Source organism: Apteryx rowi, unplaced genomic scaffold, assembly GCF_003343035.1.
Source record: "Apteryx rowi isolate R43461 unplaced genomic scaffold, aptRow1 scaffold_82, whole genome shotgun sequence".
In the NCBI taxonomy this organism is placed as follows: Eukaryota; Metazoa; Chordata; class Aves; order Apterygiformes; family Apterygidae; genus Apteryx; species Apteryx rowi.
Window position 1 is genome coordinate 2,332,247 of NW_020451116.1, and position 16,670 is coordinate 2,348,916.

The following is a 16,670-nucleotide window of genomic DNA, read 5'->3' on the forward strand; positions in this document are numbered from 1 at the left end:
AACACACCTGCACATTTACATTTACAAATGGGCATCTAAGGGACAAAAGGAAGGTTAAAAATATAGCTTTATTGTTTCTCTTTCTGTGTCTTAGAAAGCTAAAGTGGTTTTCCTTGACAGATTTTGCATACACTAAGTTTGCTTTTGCTCATTCCCATCTGCTGACTGTACCTTTAATTACACAGATAAACCATAATTTCTTTTCATCTAACTCACTCTGGAATATCTGTCTTTAAAAAGTTCTTTTATACTCTTTCCATCTGGCCTGACTACCTAAAAGCAATTGCCAATACATCTGTGCATTGTTAATAATAATAGTTATCTGATGAGTGCCAACAGCACACTCAGAGCTGTAAATGGTCCAAACAAAGCATTTTCCCTATTCCAAGAGCAAAAGGTGACTATCATCATGCTTCAAAATACAAATTTCCACATGCTTTATAATATAAGACCACAGACCTCTTTTAAAAGCTAACAGATAGCCTTAAGCTTTATAGCTTGCTCCCTTCATTTAACTCTTCTGTACACTATGGTTAATAAAAATCAGTACATTTCTATAGGATCATTGCTCACATCTTCTTCCATCAGGTGTGTTTTCTGTAAGATCTTGTTATTATCAAATCAACTACATGAGTATAGCAGTCTGGTCTGATCTGGTCTGTTGAGGTAAGCAAAAATGCATGCTAGTAATGAACATAGTATTGTATATATAGTAATGAACACGTAATGACTGAAAAAGGTAAAAACCCAACAACAACAAAAAAGAAAAGCACCTGATACTGATCGGTTTAGGGAGGGAGAGGGTTTGGGTGGGGAATCCTGGCTGAGGACTGACAAATCTCCTGGCAGCCGGACGGCCAAGGGCTGTGCCTGCGTCCATGGCAGGCGCCCAGGGCTGTGCCACTCCCTGCCCTTGCGCCACCTTAGAGCTGCTTTTCACAGCCAGTCCTGACTTGCTAATGAGGCCAAAATAATTATTTGAGATGAGTCTTCTTAGAGAAAGACGTGATGCCATCAAAGGACATGCAAAAAGCCAAAAAACCCACTCTGAAGCTCAGAGGTTTGGTTAGGGAGCTTTTTGTCCCAGGAGCAGTATCTTATACCTGCTCAACTAAATGAAACAAGTGGTTGACCAACGCTGGTCAAATACGTAACTAGATGAAACGAAAGATGGTATTTTTATTAAATGCTTTTCTTTTTCTAGTTTTCCAGTTGCCTTGAAAACCAGAAGCCCCAGAAGACTGTGAGAAAACTAAAATTTCTAACTATAAACCTGCAAATTCTGTATTGAAAGAAGGTTTTCATCCTTTTTTCCTCCTCTGCAAGCGTTCACACTGTACGTTGCAGTTTCTGCCAGAGCTGTCGTGTCACCCCCAGACGAGTCTTACACCTGCAGGAGGGGGCAGACAGCAGGCGCAGCCGGGAAAAACAGGATTTATGCTCTGAAATAAGGTAGCCACCAGCACTGACAGATCTGCACTGCTGCTAGATTTCAGTAGCAGTAAAACATTTTCCTTCTCATTAAAGTGTTACTTTTAAAGAGATCTTTAGAAAAAAGCTTAAAAGCAAAGATTTAAACCAATTCAAAGCCCATAACTGCAGTAACTCCCTCTGTAACTCCCATTTCATTTCTTTGATATTGCTCTCAAGAAGTCCATCACACACATTTCCTTGTGATTTCAAGGGGATATTAGTATCATTTTTTCTTAAAAGCAACATTTTCAGTGTTTCATCTAGGCCTTGGGACACATTAAAGCCTCTTTTCATTATCACAGGCTTACTGTAGATATAAATAGACCTGACCTTAGCTTAGTCAATAATGTTGTTTCTCCTTCTTTATTTGGAGATGTTTATGCATAAATATGAACCACACACATTTCTGTCACCTCAGCCGTAAGGGTGCATTTTCCCTGGGGTGTAGACAACACCCTTCAGTACTAACAGATGCAGCAGCTCTAATTTCCTACCTGGTATGATGAGGATTTACTTCATTTGTCCCATTACGGATCAGTATCTAAATACGTATTTCTCTTGGGTAGCAATGATTTTATTTTAAAAGAAAGTGCCAATTCAATCAGTCCACAATTTTTAACCTCCTTTTTCATTCTAATTCTCCTTGTTTGTGTGTTTGGCTCCAGGATTTAAATGGAAAACAAAACAAAACAAACAAACAAAAAACCCCCACAGAAAACACCCCACAGTGTACCATAACATCAAAATGTAAAGCTTGATCCAGGCTGGATTTAAGTGTTACATATATCAGAAAACAGGCTGGATTTACCTGTCATCTGCAGTTATTTCTTCAATCTATTCAAGAACAAAAGAGCTGAATCCAGCATCAGCAAACCTGGCTTCAATCGAACGGGACCAGATGCCTTGGTTTCACATTTGCACATTTAAAACTGCCTACAGATACATTGCAAAACCCAGCATATCTTGGACAATTTGTCAGTGTTGGTTAAATCTACCTCTAAAATATCTTTGTGATGACCGAAGCCTCTCCCATTGACTGAATTACCTTTCCCCAATGTAGACATGTGTCTCAGACTTCTGTTAAGGTGACATTGTGGCAGTTCCCTCCAAACTACAAAACTATCGTATTTGAAAGAAATGGCATTTTTCCTCTAAACCTAAAATATGAGTGATGCCCACTGCCCATTTTAGAACGTTTTGTCCTCTCCGCTGTCCTCTCTGCTCGCTGCAGGTCCTCTTCAAAACTGCCTCCTGCATCCCGTTTGAATATTTTAGTAACATGATCAAAATGGTCCTTGGTTTCTTATGACAGGCACCAGAAAATTGTTTCCCAACAGCAAAACTCAAAATATTCCATAGAGCTGATTCTTGTCAGTACTCCAATCATGAGCCAAGTTCACCCAAATCAATGTTACTTTAAAAATGCATTTTATATTCTCCCTTTTTACTTTTTATATTTAAAATTTTAGGTTATAATCCTGAAATTTTTTACTATCTTCAAAACTAAGAGAGTGAGGAACAAAAATAAAGAGAGAGGAGAGAAAGAGAAAAGATTCCCACAGTAATCCAGGAGCTGGGCTAGGAGGAAAAACAGGGAAGCACTTCATGATTGGCTATATCCCTGTAAGAAATGGAAATAATTCACTGGCAAGGCAGAAGATCCAGAAGAAAGCCAGTTACTTGCACTTGGTCTCAGGGCTGGTTCCAGGCTAGTTAATCTCTAATATACTTTGGAATAGCTCAGTATGCATTGAAATGCAGTAAATGCAACATGCAAGTACAGTAAGTGTGAATGAGGCAACCCCAAAGCACCTACAGTAGCAGAGTTAACACACTGTCCTACTATACCAGCCCTATGACCACTTTATAGCACTTTAACAGGGGGAATTTATAGTCCTAAATCGCACAGATGTTGCTGATACAAACACAAAGGTCCGTACTAAGAACAGTGCAGGTATTTAATCTGAATAATACATGCTGCCATTATATAGATGCACACCTCACTGACATGAACTTAGGTAGTTAAATGTGAACCTTAACTTCATTATCATCATTCATTGCTTTCCTCCATGTGTGCAATTAGCTATTACGCAGCTGCTAATGAATCCACCAGTTTATGAACCACCAGGGAGCAAGTTACTAGACAGGAGCAAAAAAATGCCGTAAGTCTGCCCTGCTCCATCCCCATCTCTGGCCTTGGGATCACTTTGAGATCCTTTAGTTTTTGCTTTCCCAGGTCTTTGGGCGAAGGTTTAACGCTCCTGCCGCTGCGTTGGGGAAGGGTGAGGGGTGGCAAGCAGAGCCCCCCCGCCGCTGCACACAGTTCTGCCGCCCGTGGAGCCGGGCATCACAGCACTACGTTAATGCTAAAAACATGATCACTGCTATTAATTGGGTGCCTCTGCCTGTGATTTCCAAGCTGTTTTACTAATGAGGAAGAACTAGGCCTCACCAAAAGCCAGCGGGTACTATTACTGCCCTCTCCCAGCTGAGGGCAGGAAAGCAGAGATGTCATTTACTGAAGGTCACAGGGCAAAGTCTAAYGGATCAATGTCACAGCTTTTAACCACAGATAACCTGTGATGCCAGCAATTTGCATACCTATATTGACAGCAAGATCAATCCCATCACTACATGAACCTCTTGTTTTTATTACATTTTCAGCAGATGAAAACAGGTCAGATGCCATAAGTACGCATAGGGCACTTTTTTTTTTTTTTTTTTTTAAATAAGGCCAGTCCTCAGATCTACGAAAGCCTAGGCACAGTCTATGAATTGTGGGATGCTGCAGATAAGCAAGGCTCAAGCACGTATATTTGAACTAGTCCATACATTCATAGGAATACACAAATATTTCATAACATACTAATAAATGTAAAGGAAGAGGTGGACTGGGGAACATTAATATTTCACAGTCACATTTGTGATCGGAGACACTGTCACGTTGGTTTGATGTTACGGTTCATGAAATTATAACTTCTGCTTTAGAAGCAGCATCTCTCTCTGCCAGCTGAGGAAAACCGAGCACAGAGAGCTGAAGGATCAGGCCCACAAAACACAGGGCTGACAGCTTCCTTCTAGGATCCCTCAGGTCAAGACCGCAATAACCCCTGCAAGGGGCTGTGCAGACGGTTACCGGCTGTTTGTGCAGCCGCCCCGAGGGGAGAGCTCTGGCCCCCGGGGTATTTCTGCACCCGAGCAGGGCCCAGGCGGGAGTCGAACAGGAGGCAGTGGAGGGAGCTGGGAGAGGAGGCTCAAGCAGCAGCACCACGCACACGGGCAGCTCGGGAAGAAGCTCACAGAAAACCCTCCAGGCATCAGCAAAACCACAGTCTTTCTACACCTGACATATGTAGTGCCTGAATTATAAGAGAGACCTTATCTTATAAAAATAATACATAATAAGGGGKTTTTTTTTGAGTATATTTTCCTATAGATCACAGGCATTTTGAAAACGTGACTTTCGGCAGCAGGCAGATAACGTGCTGTAACTGCTTTAACAGGCATCTTTTCTCAAGTGAAACAATTCATATAAACAGACAAGCAAATAGTCACTCTGGCTGTAACTAGACTTCACCGACATGTCAGTAACAGTCAGAGTAACAGAATGTAAATCAAGATTTTTAAAACATCCTTTCCTGGCACAATACTGAACTCCATGCTAAGCCCAAATTCCTCTCCTCACTTTTTGCTGCTGTCCATTCCTCCACGTTGCAATACCAATCAGAAAATTAAAATGAAACGCTTTGCCAAGAGACAAGCTGTCTTTGCAAGTCCTTTCACACTCCCCGGCCGCGGCAGCACTCGGTGTGCGCTTGCCCGCTCTGGGTTTGGCCCTGAGCAAGTGAAGGCAGAAGAGCGTTTCCAGCGCGGTACCCTAACACTGCCTGGCCTAATGAGCTTCCAGCTCCAGCCCAAACAGGCCAATATATAGGCAATGATGGAGAAATCCCAGTGGACTGCAAGAGGGGTGTTTCATATCCACATTGTTAGAGCTTCTAAACCTTCATGTATTTTCTAATTATGCAAAAGTAACAGTAGCAGCACTGCAAGTAATTTATCAGCACCCATGTATTTTAAATGAATCCCTAACGAGCATGCATTAAGGTGACACAGCAGCATTACATAAAGCAGGAGAGACTTGAAAACCCAGGGTCCTCACTGTCTTGAGCAACGTCATTAGCATTATCACAGAGCTGCTCTCCAAGAAGTCAAGCATTTGAACAGCCAGCGATTTCTGCCCGAGGTGCTCTCTCTGTCACTTCTGTGGTACAGGCACAGTTACCAATTTAACCCACTATCAGCCACTGCACTGTACTGCACCATAGGCCTGGTCTCCACACACTTTGCCTGACTCCATGAAACAAATCACCTGCATAATGCAACTAGCAACCTTATTCCTACCTAAACTGATTTCTGAATCAGTACTGAGATATATGTGTTCTGGAAAGCCTAAACAGCAAACACAAGTAGAGTTAATAGGCATATGCAGCTTGTATTATTTAATACATATTATATTCAATTATTATTTATTATTTTATAATAATATTTAATATATTACACTAACTATAATGATATATATAAAACAACACATTTATATATCCATATATTATAATATAGATTGTATTTATGCTATATTTAAATATTTTAGATGATTATAAATTATATACATCATATATAGAATATATATATTATTTACAAATGATATTTAATATATAGAATAGGTACTCTTTATAATTAAGATAAAGGAGTGACTTATTCAAATATTTGTTATTAAGTGTTGATTAAGAGTCGCTTTGAATCCTGGCTTGTCTGCTGACACTAATAAAGTAGTTCAGCCACCTTATCCCCAGGTTCCCACGAGGATACATTTTCCTTTCTAATACATAGGCTTAAGGACATTATATTACTTCATGGCAAGCCATTTCTTTTGTAATTATGTCACATTTGATTTCCTTCTCTCTTTAAAACTGCCTGTTAGCCATGTAGTAGAAGGGAGACTCAACAGATTAAGAGCCCCCCCCCCCCCCCCCGGCCTGGGTATCATTCATGCAGTGGAGAGGTTGTGATCTCTCTGCATACTTACACATTCTTCTTTTAATATTTCCACATATACCTACCTATGTAAAATAGGGAAGGGAGATACGTGGGTGAATGTGTTTTTCATATTTTCTGTGTTAAAATATAGTTACAACACAGTACTTTTTCTGATTACTTGCTGCCACATTGCTTATGAAAGATCTACGTAGCTCCCATTTTGAAGCTATCGCTTTTCTGTGATGTTCTGTTCTTTAAAGTCTATACATACAATCACCTTTCAGTACTTCTGTCAGGCATTTATGGTGATCACTGTGTTGCTTTGCTCTATGCCAAGAACACAGAAGGCTTAGAACTACTAATCACAGTTTCATCCAAAGACAAAAGCAAGACATTTTTGTATGAATGCTGTTCTAGAAACAAGTCCTTCATCTTCACAAGCAAAATATATTTTGAAATTAGAAATTAAAGAGCTTCACTACAGATGAAACCCTTTGGGCTGCAGGCACGGAGTTCTCCTTAGTGTTTTTAACAGGCTCTAAGGATGATCTCAATACCATTTGATTGCATAAAATGCATAAAAATTGCATGGCAGTTATTGGTTCATAATTCAAAGCTTTTCCTTAACTGAACTGCTTTCTGGTAGAATTTATTTTCCCTTCCTCCTGTCTTCACACAGCCTCATCATAGGAAAGCACTGAGCTCTTTACTGCATRCTGTGTGTAATACGCTAGTGCCTCAGAACATATTTCAGTCGCTATCCCCCCTCTCCCCATGGGGCTGGACTCCCGCTGCCCAACCTCCGGCATTTCTGGGAGCCATCCCAAAGGCCGGCGTAACCTGCTGTGGACGTCCCTCCACACCGAGTCCCCTGGGGCCACCGCAGCAGGAAGCCCCCTCCGTACGCCTGCCGCGAGGCCGGGGGCACGGCTGGCGCGCTGCACTCTGGATCCAGCAGGGCCACCAGTGCCCTGTCCCCCGCTGCAGACCCGCCATGTATAGTCCAGGATAAAGCATCAGCTCAACAGGAGGTGATGCTTTAGGTGCCCAAAGTGAGGAAAAGGGGACCATCTTAGGGACCATCCTTAACAGGGCTTCCCATGTCCTTAAAACTTACATTTTTCTATCATATTTCTATGTAAATATGAAGTCCAGGAAGGCTTCACATCTGAGCCTGATTTGGAAAGAATCACTTTTTGAGAAAAGTGCGGAAGAGGAGTGTTAAATGTTGAATGCACCCACAAAGGAATAAGACAATAGTACTGCTTTCTAGCAAAATATTAATTAAGAGAAAAATATTATTGATGTATCTGGGTAGATTATCCAAATGTAACGGAAAGGAAAGTCTTCACACATGAGGTAGAATGACCTCCAGTTAACTATCGCTACCACGTGTCCTGATGTAATGAAGACTTTAGGCCTAGCTATGAATTTCTACAATGTTGCAGAAACTTCCTAAAAATAATATCCAAAATTCCCATGGTACTCGAAGACCTTGTTTGACTTCTCCAGCTTTCAAGCTTGAAGTCTCTTTACTGACAGCAGGAGTAATGTTAGTGTCAAACTCTCTACCCAATACCAGTGAACATCAGTGCCGGGTGAGCACGACCAGCTGTAACAGCAAGAACCTCCAAGTCCAGAGAATCTTTGACCTTTCTGCTGAAACTCCTAACAAGCCTGACAATTAATGCCATTTCTGGAAGAAAAATCAGGAACTGACTTCAGAGCAACAGGTCATTTTCTCTAAGGCACTGAAGAGCCATTGGATAGCAGAGTTTTTCAGGGACATTGTTGGTTGGACTGAAGCCATTATGAAAAAAGCAAAAAGATCTATGATACAGTATCAGTCTTCTTAGGCACCTTTCCTCCTCTAAACTTTAGTTAACTACATTGGAAATGGTGTGATATGAGTTGTTTGCAATTTCCTACAAAAAAGGAGAAAGAGCTAATGCAAGATCTTGCTAAATGTCACCTATCTCAATATTTAATCCTGTAAAGCACTGTTGCATTAAATCAATTTAAAGGACACCTTCTGAAATTTCAGGTTTTCATCGGAGTGTACTAGCTGGTCAGTGTGTCTGTCAATGATCAAAGTCCCACACAACGGATTTCACAGAATCCATTCATAAGCCTCTTAATGCAGTTATCTGCTATCAATTAAAAGAAACCACCAGAAATTCAAGAGCAATTTATATTTCTAAATGTCTAGAAACATATACTTCTGCTTCTACTGAAGTTTAAATACAGCCAAATTTACATAAGAATTACTAATTGGTTGTAAAGGTCACGCCTTTCAAACAGATACATATCGGGTTCTGAGACCTATTAGAATGTGGTGTTAGACACAAGCTCAGTGCTGAAGTTGGACTAAATGGTACTATATTGATTTGATGAGCTGCTCGGATATGCTAAAAGTTTAACTGAATGTATGAGAAGATGTTAATTCTAACATATAAACCCTTAAAAGTAGTAGGTTAGCTATTTGTAATTGCTTTCTAGTATAGGCCTTTGCTGGTCTTCAAGAAAAAGAAAGAGGCATTTTGTAATCTGAGACTTTTTGTTAATAATTATCTAAGGAGAGGATCTTTTCCTTTTCAGTATGGATGAATGGCCTTTGAAAGCCAAAAGGAAATTGATGAAATCTATTGATTATCATTTAAATGCCTTTATAAGCTAATTAGTACAAATGCAAAATGTTTCTGACCAAAAACAAGCAACAATCACAAAAATATACGAAGGCTCACTTGGTTCTTAGATATTCTGGGGTGACAAATGCTCCCAGATGATGCAGAGAGTCACCAATGAGTGAGGAGAGTGAATAGTGCCTGCTGTGAAAACGCTAAAAAATATGCTCTATTGTTGTAACTGTGAGAGTAATGTTGCACTGGCAGCGTGCATCATGCATACTTGAAACAGCAGTGTTGTATTTAGCTTTAATCTACATAGCTGGACTAGTATCTATCTGGGAAACATTGGGATGTTTAGGGAAACAGCCAACACTAGAAAATAGGTCACTCGCTGGAATCTGCTCAGGTCTGAAGTGGCTGAAAGTCATTACCATCTGTTCATGTGAAATGAATTGCTGGTGTCTGTCCAGCTCCTGGTGGATAGGTATCCACGCTGTAAAAGAAATCTTCAGAAGTGATACTAATTGGAAACGGAGCTGGCAGAAAGAAGCCATGGACTGAGGGCTCCAAAGGAGCTCCTTCTCTAAAAAAGGGCAGGCAAGAACGGTGGGTATTTGAAGCTCATTTATGTGGTGCCCTTCCGTGATGCATCAGGAAGCTATTTTTCCTTGCTACTGTCAATCTGGCACCTTTCACCAGCCAACAGCAGCCACTGAGATCAATACCTGATCAATATCTCTGTTTGAGAAACATTTTAGCTTTGTATCTCCATGAAGAGATATACCAATACAAGCATCTTTATGGCATCATAGGAGACTTTCTACCCTGCACCTCCTGTGTAAAGTCAAGGCACAGCTACAAAACCAAGTTACGGTTCTTGCTGCCCCTGTGCTCAAAGTCAAGTAGCTTTTCCCCTCACCAGTGAGAGTTCAGCTGCCTCTCCCACGCCACAGGCTGAGTGTGTAGGACACATGCGTGGGCAAGCGGTACAAGTCGGTATTGCACTAGCCTGCTCACATAGCCATCCCCACAGTTGTAAATGTCCTCTCTCACTGAGCATGTTTTCCGCAGGATATAAGATCCTGACCCACTCAGCCAGCTGCTGCTTAACATTGGTTAATTGCTGGTGGGGAATGGGAGGAAGAGGATTTTCCTTTCACAAAGGGAATAAACATTACATTGCAGCCAGGAGAATTTACAGCTTTTACTGACCGAGACCACAATCACTCCTGCTGCTGCGCTAGCCGTAGAGAGAAAAGAGCTAACAGCGAGCACAGTACCAGCGTAGCAAAACCCGAACCACAGAGCAAGCACGGGGTGTGCAGCAGGTGTGAGAAACCAAGTGTCCTCTAACAGTTATTTCTAGTTTCAGCCATCATTATCATCTTATTAAGTGGTTAATAAAGACTGTACAATGAAGTATTTATGTGAACATATGCATATAATCTAAAGCAAAGCTTTTGCCCCTCTCAAATTAACTGAAGAAGACTCTAATTTAACAGTTTCACAGCAGCATCATTCCGTTCAAATTCATTACTCTATGGACGTTAATACACCTGAAGTTATGTTGTGTTCCTTGAGAAAGCCAAGGAGAGACAAGCACCACCTGATGCCCACTCTCTTGCCTACTTGACCCTTCCTGATAACCCAGAGCAGAGCTAGCCGTGCTCCCACTGTTCCCAGGGCTCTGCTCTCCTCCTTCCCCATCTGATTTTTCTCCCTACCGGATGGAGCTGGCAGCTCCTGACAGACCATCCTCATTTAGAGCCCTGCTTGCTCCAGAGAGGGTCACGGCTCATCCCAAGACTATGAATGGCACAACAAAGTATTCATACATTTACTAGACTTTGTATCCTTTCACAAGAAACACTCATTCCTTTGATCTCTCAGCGAGAAAGGATTTCCATGCTATGCCAAACTATTAAGGAAATGAAGAAACACCCCCATACGATCTTTTTCTGTATTAATGATAATGAGATACTCAAAAGAAGGGTTTTTTCCCCCTCAGAACACTCTAGTGACTGTAAACTGCAACAATATTTCTAATAAAGTTGTGCTACCTTTTCTGACAGGTCCAGTCAACTAATTTTTGCTGTACAGATGACACTGCCTCAGGCTGATAATTAAGCAGAACACAAGATTTTACACACTCATGTCACTATTAACAAGGTCAGTGTTTTCCTTACAGTGTTTTTTTAATACAAAAATAGAGGCCATTGTAACATACCAGCTACCATGATTAATTAAGAACCATTGAAAAAAACCCCAAACTATATTTTTATATAAAGACATTACATATAAGTATGGCAGAGTATAAAAGCTTTGTAAAATACCTTTGTAATCACTTCTAGCTTTATGTTTGTTTTATATATACATGTATGTGTGTGTGTAGGCTTGTATGTGTGATATTATTCATCTTACAAATATCTTAGAAAGCTTTTCCAGATCTTTGCTACTATCTTTTTAGCACTTACTCTAAAATATTCAACATTTTAAGCACATTCAAGGACCCTTCAGTATTTAACCAGCCTACAACAGAAAGGTTTTTTCTTCTCCTTTTTCCCTCACACTTGCACCTGCCCAGTATGCATGACGGGCAATACTTAGTCCTGCAGCACTGACCACTCTCCTATATACAAAAATGTCAGTTTGAATGGCATTTGACTGGCCCTGCTGAGAGAAACAGGAACTTCCTAAAAGGGCCTAGCATTTCAGTTAATACTTGAAAAGGCCAGAAATAAGAGCTGTTCAGGTCGCAATTTTTAGATACAGAAAATTGGCCCGAGGTCATAGTTAGAAGTTTTAATGGCCCTCATCAAACCCTTTGTGGTTCTGCCTGYGGCCTGGCAAGTGGAGAAAGAAAGAAAGATCTTAAAACAAATTTATATAACCCTCCCCCCACTCCCCCAATTTCTCCAATTCCAGCATTTCAGCAACCAGGCTAAGACACCTAGGACACACCATAGTCTTCTGGGGTGCAAGGTTTTACCTGCTATCTCTTGATGCAGGCACAGCCAGACACCTCCTGAGAAACGGAGGCCCAGCGACAACAACGGCAGCAATCAATGTAACAACAGCGACACGAGCGTCTCAACCCCTTCTCATCCTGGCAAGCAAACAGCATCGCTGGGTGACACTAATGGCTGCCAGCTGGGCAAGCAGAACAAGTAGGTCAAGACAGGCACTTCTCCAAGAGTTTTGTTTGCTAAATGTTGTGCTAACAACTGCATTATTGCCCAACATACTGAGACTCTGAAACTGGTGTTAAAAAAAAACAACCTGCAATAGGTTTTCATCTTGAGATGTTTCAGGTTTCAGCAAAACCACTGATTTTGTTAAAATGCCTTTTGGTATTAAAATTTACACTCAGGCCTGTCCTGATTGCAAAAAGCTGCCTTCATCAGAACAGCTATTACAGTTAAGTAGAAGCGAATGACTGAAGACCATGGTCCCCCGTGTATGCGGCATTTACAGTTTAGAAAAGTTCTAACAGAGATTTAATAGAACTGCTTTAAATCATGCGACTTACTCTAAAGAACTCTTTGGTTGAGCCTGAATCCAAAGTGCCATAGGCTATTTCAGTTTGTTTAGCCAGATCCTCTGCGCTTTCTATGGGAGAAACCATCCTTTCCACAGTAAGGAAGGCAGCAAGATTAGCAGTGTAGGAAGAGATTATGATGAGAGTGAAGAACCACCAGACTCCTCCAACAATTCGCCCTGAGAGAGATCTATGGAAAAACACACATCATCAAATTGCTTGGAAGACATTCCTTGATTTTTTTTTTTTTCATGTGCAGAACCCTTTTGCCCAGATTCTTCAGATATCTGTGACTAGGCTGATCACAAGCTAGTTCCTGACAGCCTGCCCCAGGACAGCAAGCTCTGAGGGTACCTTCTCTTGCCTAGTTAAACTCTCTCTTCAATCTTTGAGTGAAAACAAGGACAATCAATTAAGAAATAGTTCTTCTGAGCCAAACCCATCCTGAGGCTTGTCTGGTGGGAGTGACTTTCAGGGAGGAACAAGCTCTGCTGACACCTCCTGCACAGCCTTTCTTGGAGAAGTCTTTTTGCCAGAAGACTTTTGTCTTCTGTATTAGGCCAGCCTTTCCCCTTGATTAGTTTTGCCTGCTGCAGCACAGCAGCACTGCTGTTATCTGCAGAGATTGCCCAGCTTGGAAGAAATGAATGCATCTTTGGCTGCATTGCTTCTTAAAATGTAAAACATGGTAAACTGCAAAAAGGAATTTGAGTAAACATTCAAACAAATAAAACAAAAATTATCAAGTACCTTTTTCTCTTCATGATCTAGCAAGAATTAGAGACTGAATCTGCACATCAATGTGAGGAGAGAGGCTGGTTTATTTTATGTTAATTAAAATTTGCATGTCTAAAATCCACAGTTCCAAGTCAAGCACATTCCTGCTTTATAATTCACACCACCACAGCAATGTAGAAAGAAGCAGAAAAAAAAAATCATAATCTTTTTTTTTTTTCTATTTGCTTATAAAAATACAAAGGATGAAAAAAGTCAGTGTCTAAACATACAAAATGACTAGTTGTCAAGAGGTCTAGATCCTGTGTTGATAAGAGCTCTTTGCTGCTTTAAAGCAACTGAGCATCAGGCTCAAAATACTTGTTTGGGGATGAAGGATGCCAGCGCCACTCCATACAGCCAGGTGGGTAATCTGTACTGTACACACCACACCCTTAACGGAAAGCATGTTGACCAGGAATCATTTCAGCAGCTGAGACAAAGATATTTGATCTGTTTTCCCTTTAGTCTTTACTGACATCAGTGGAAGAAGAATCAAGTCCCAAATATATTAAATCCAATGAACCTGGGTGTTGTAGTCATCAATTTGTGTGAAGGGAAGAAATAGAAAACAAGAGAATCTCTTACCTGTTTATCTGTTTCCTTCAAGTCCCTCAGTGCCATCCCCAGACAGTGGGTACAAGTTGTCCTACCAACAGATGGAGACAGGAAAAAAGCAAAAGTCTCGTGACATGCCCCCTCCCCGCTCACACAAGGGGGGTTAGTTGGTAAACTGGCTAGCCTGGGCCAGACCCTCAGATTGCCTGAGCCATAAAAAAGAATCCCATTAAATTATTAAGAAGAAAAGAAAGAAAGAAAAATCTGCCCAGCATCAAAGAACAAACCAATGGAAAATACTGCCAACACAATAAAAACAGACACAGCAGTCTGCAATAGGGTAGAGGCACGTGGAGAAACAAACTAAGAGGTGAAATGCTATTAATCTCCACTCTTCTCTTCCCAAGAAACCGAATCAGCAATTCCCACTGAAAGGATACCAGATACAGGCTGGTAGCCATGGACTACAGCACACACCATGCGACCAGGGCAGGCAGGCAGCAGTGGCAGGGACTGCTATGCCAAGGCTGCAGCAAGGTGCAAGGCGGTTCAGGCAGCTGCGATGCTTAAGGCAGCTTAAGGAGTGAAGCATCACCTCTCTGTCCACGAGGCAGCAACGACTTTCGCAGTGTGAACTCTGAAAAAATCACCAGTGCTCTGGCCTGCATTCGCTTCCTTGGGGCAAGCACACAGCCAGCAGATCACTGGCAAGCTGAGGAGGCTTTCCGCCCTTTCGCGAGGGTCTCCCAGGAGGGTAAAAGGCTTCCAAGTTTCAGCTTGTAGCTGTGGTCCAGCTGTGCTCACTCAAAGAAGGCTACTGAACAGGCGGTTGCAAGGGTAAGTTGCAGAAATATAAATGCAAAATAGTGGAGTGAGTCAAGGCATCTCCCTACCTCTCTCTACCACTTTCTCTGTAGATAACAAGTGAGCATCCTGTGGGATACTGCAGTTGGTTAAGGTCCTTCGTGGCTGGCTCCCTCACTAGCTAGGGTCTTGGCTTTAGACACTTTGCGAAACTTGATACCCTACAAACCAAGTAAACCTCTCACATGGGCTAAGACCTAACTTTAGCCATCTTTAAAGCAGTACCTGGTGTAAGCTAGTCAAGCAGACTCCCCTTGGAGCCGGTGGAGAGAAAGAGAGGAGAGAGGCACCCTCAGAACAAGATTTATCTCACTTGTTCTTGTATAGGATTAAACTGAAGGTGCCCATCTCTCTCCCACGACTTTGGAGGGAACCAAGGTGCCTAACTAAAACACAGCATATCGCTTTTAGATGGCTACATCAGGTGAGATTCATCCCCTTTTGTTCAAAGTCCCACAACACACTTCCCACCTGTGTCAAGCTCTTCCCTGCAGAAGGGCTGACAATTTCAGAGCCAGGTTACGCAGAAGTCTGGCTAGCAAGTAACAGATGTAACATCTGGCTGACTGCAAGAAGACGAGCTTTATCTGGTGTTTCCAGGTTCCTGTGGCCTTCTTGCTTTAAGTAGGTCTTGAAATAGGAAGATGAAGAAAAGACCCTTGCTGGGGTGTTGAGATAAATTTAATGGAACAATAGGAAACACAATAGTATGGGTTCATTCTCCCTATACTTTCCCTTAGGAAATGTCTTACTTGCATCAGTAGCTGCCTCTTCTGCTTGCAGGACAAATGGGCTGCTGGGATGAAGATGTGCAGGAAGACAAGCATTTTCCATAGCAATGAAACCTCAAGTCCACATAATGCTGTAACAACAAAATGTCTGTGTCGAGCTGCATGTTCATACAGCACATTACACACAGAGAAATGTAAAAATATCTCGCCCCAGAGATCTTGCCACCTGCACAAACCAAGTCAGACAGATACAGGACAAAAAGTGGAGAACAGCCAAGAGGAAGGAGAAGCTGGGCATGGCTGGCTTCCTCAAAGAAGGCACTCCCTGAGGCTCTTAAGTGCAAGAGAGGGGTCTTGTTGGATGAGGACCAGAGCAGTTTTCAGAAGAGTGGAGGTCACTTGAAAGAAAACTGGATGCCACTATAGAGTTGCTTCTCCCAGAGTCTTCCAACGAGCACAAAAAGGAAGATTAAACAGCTGCCACTATGAAGCACTCTGGGCTAACGTAGCTGTAACTGGTGTTAAGCACAGGATGGGGCAAAAAAAAAAAACCCCAAACCACAAAGCTGACACTGAAGGAAAGAAATACAGAGAGTCAAAGAACCAGAACGCAGTTGCGCCCGGCCTGGCAGCCTCCTTTTCCAAAAGCACCCTTCCCCCCAGTCCATCTGCTGATATAGAGACTCCTTATACCCACTGCAGGGCTGGTGTGGAGGGATGACGGAGAAAAAGGGTTAGCACATAAACACTGGGATGGTAATAAAAGACTATTTGAATGTTTTGCACTGTGAACCACATATGTGTTTGTCCATTACTCAGATTATAATTACAGAAAAATCTATCACAGCTTTTAATACCAACACGGCTTTTTCTGATGAAGACATACCTGTCCAAGTGTACAGCGTTGTAATTTAAAAATGAACAACTAGTGCTTTATCCCAGCACATAGTTTTCCAAATTACCTCAATAGATCAATACATTGCACAAAATTATTTTAAAGTGAATCAAGGAGTTAACAAATGAGAGGAGTAACAAAGTGTTGGTATAACAGAATTATAACACAATTAT

The 16,670-nt window shown here is 41.7% G+C and overlaps 1 protein-coding gene across 1 annotated transcript in view; it reads right to left on the bottom strand.

Annotated features, from left to right (window-relative positions):
* GRIA3 (glutamate ionotropic receptor AMPA type subunit 3) overlaps nucleotides 1-16,670 on the bottom strand; it is a 154,888-nt gene that overhangs the window by 23,290 nt on the left and 114,928 nt on the right. The window contains exon 13 of the mRNA XM_026089538.1: nucleotides 12,667-12,865. Coding sequence (XP_025945323.1) covers nucleotides 12,667-12,865 — 199 coding nt within the window. The remainder of the gene's footprint in view (nucleotides 1-12,666; nucleotides 12,866-16,670) is intronic.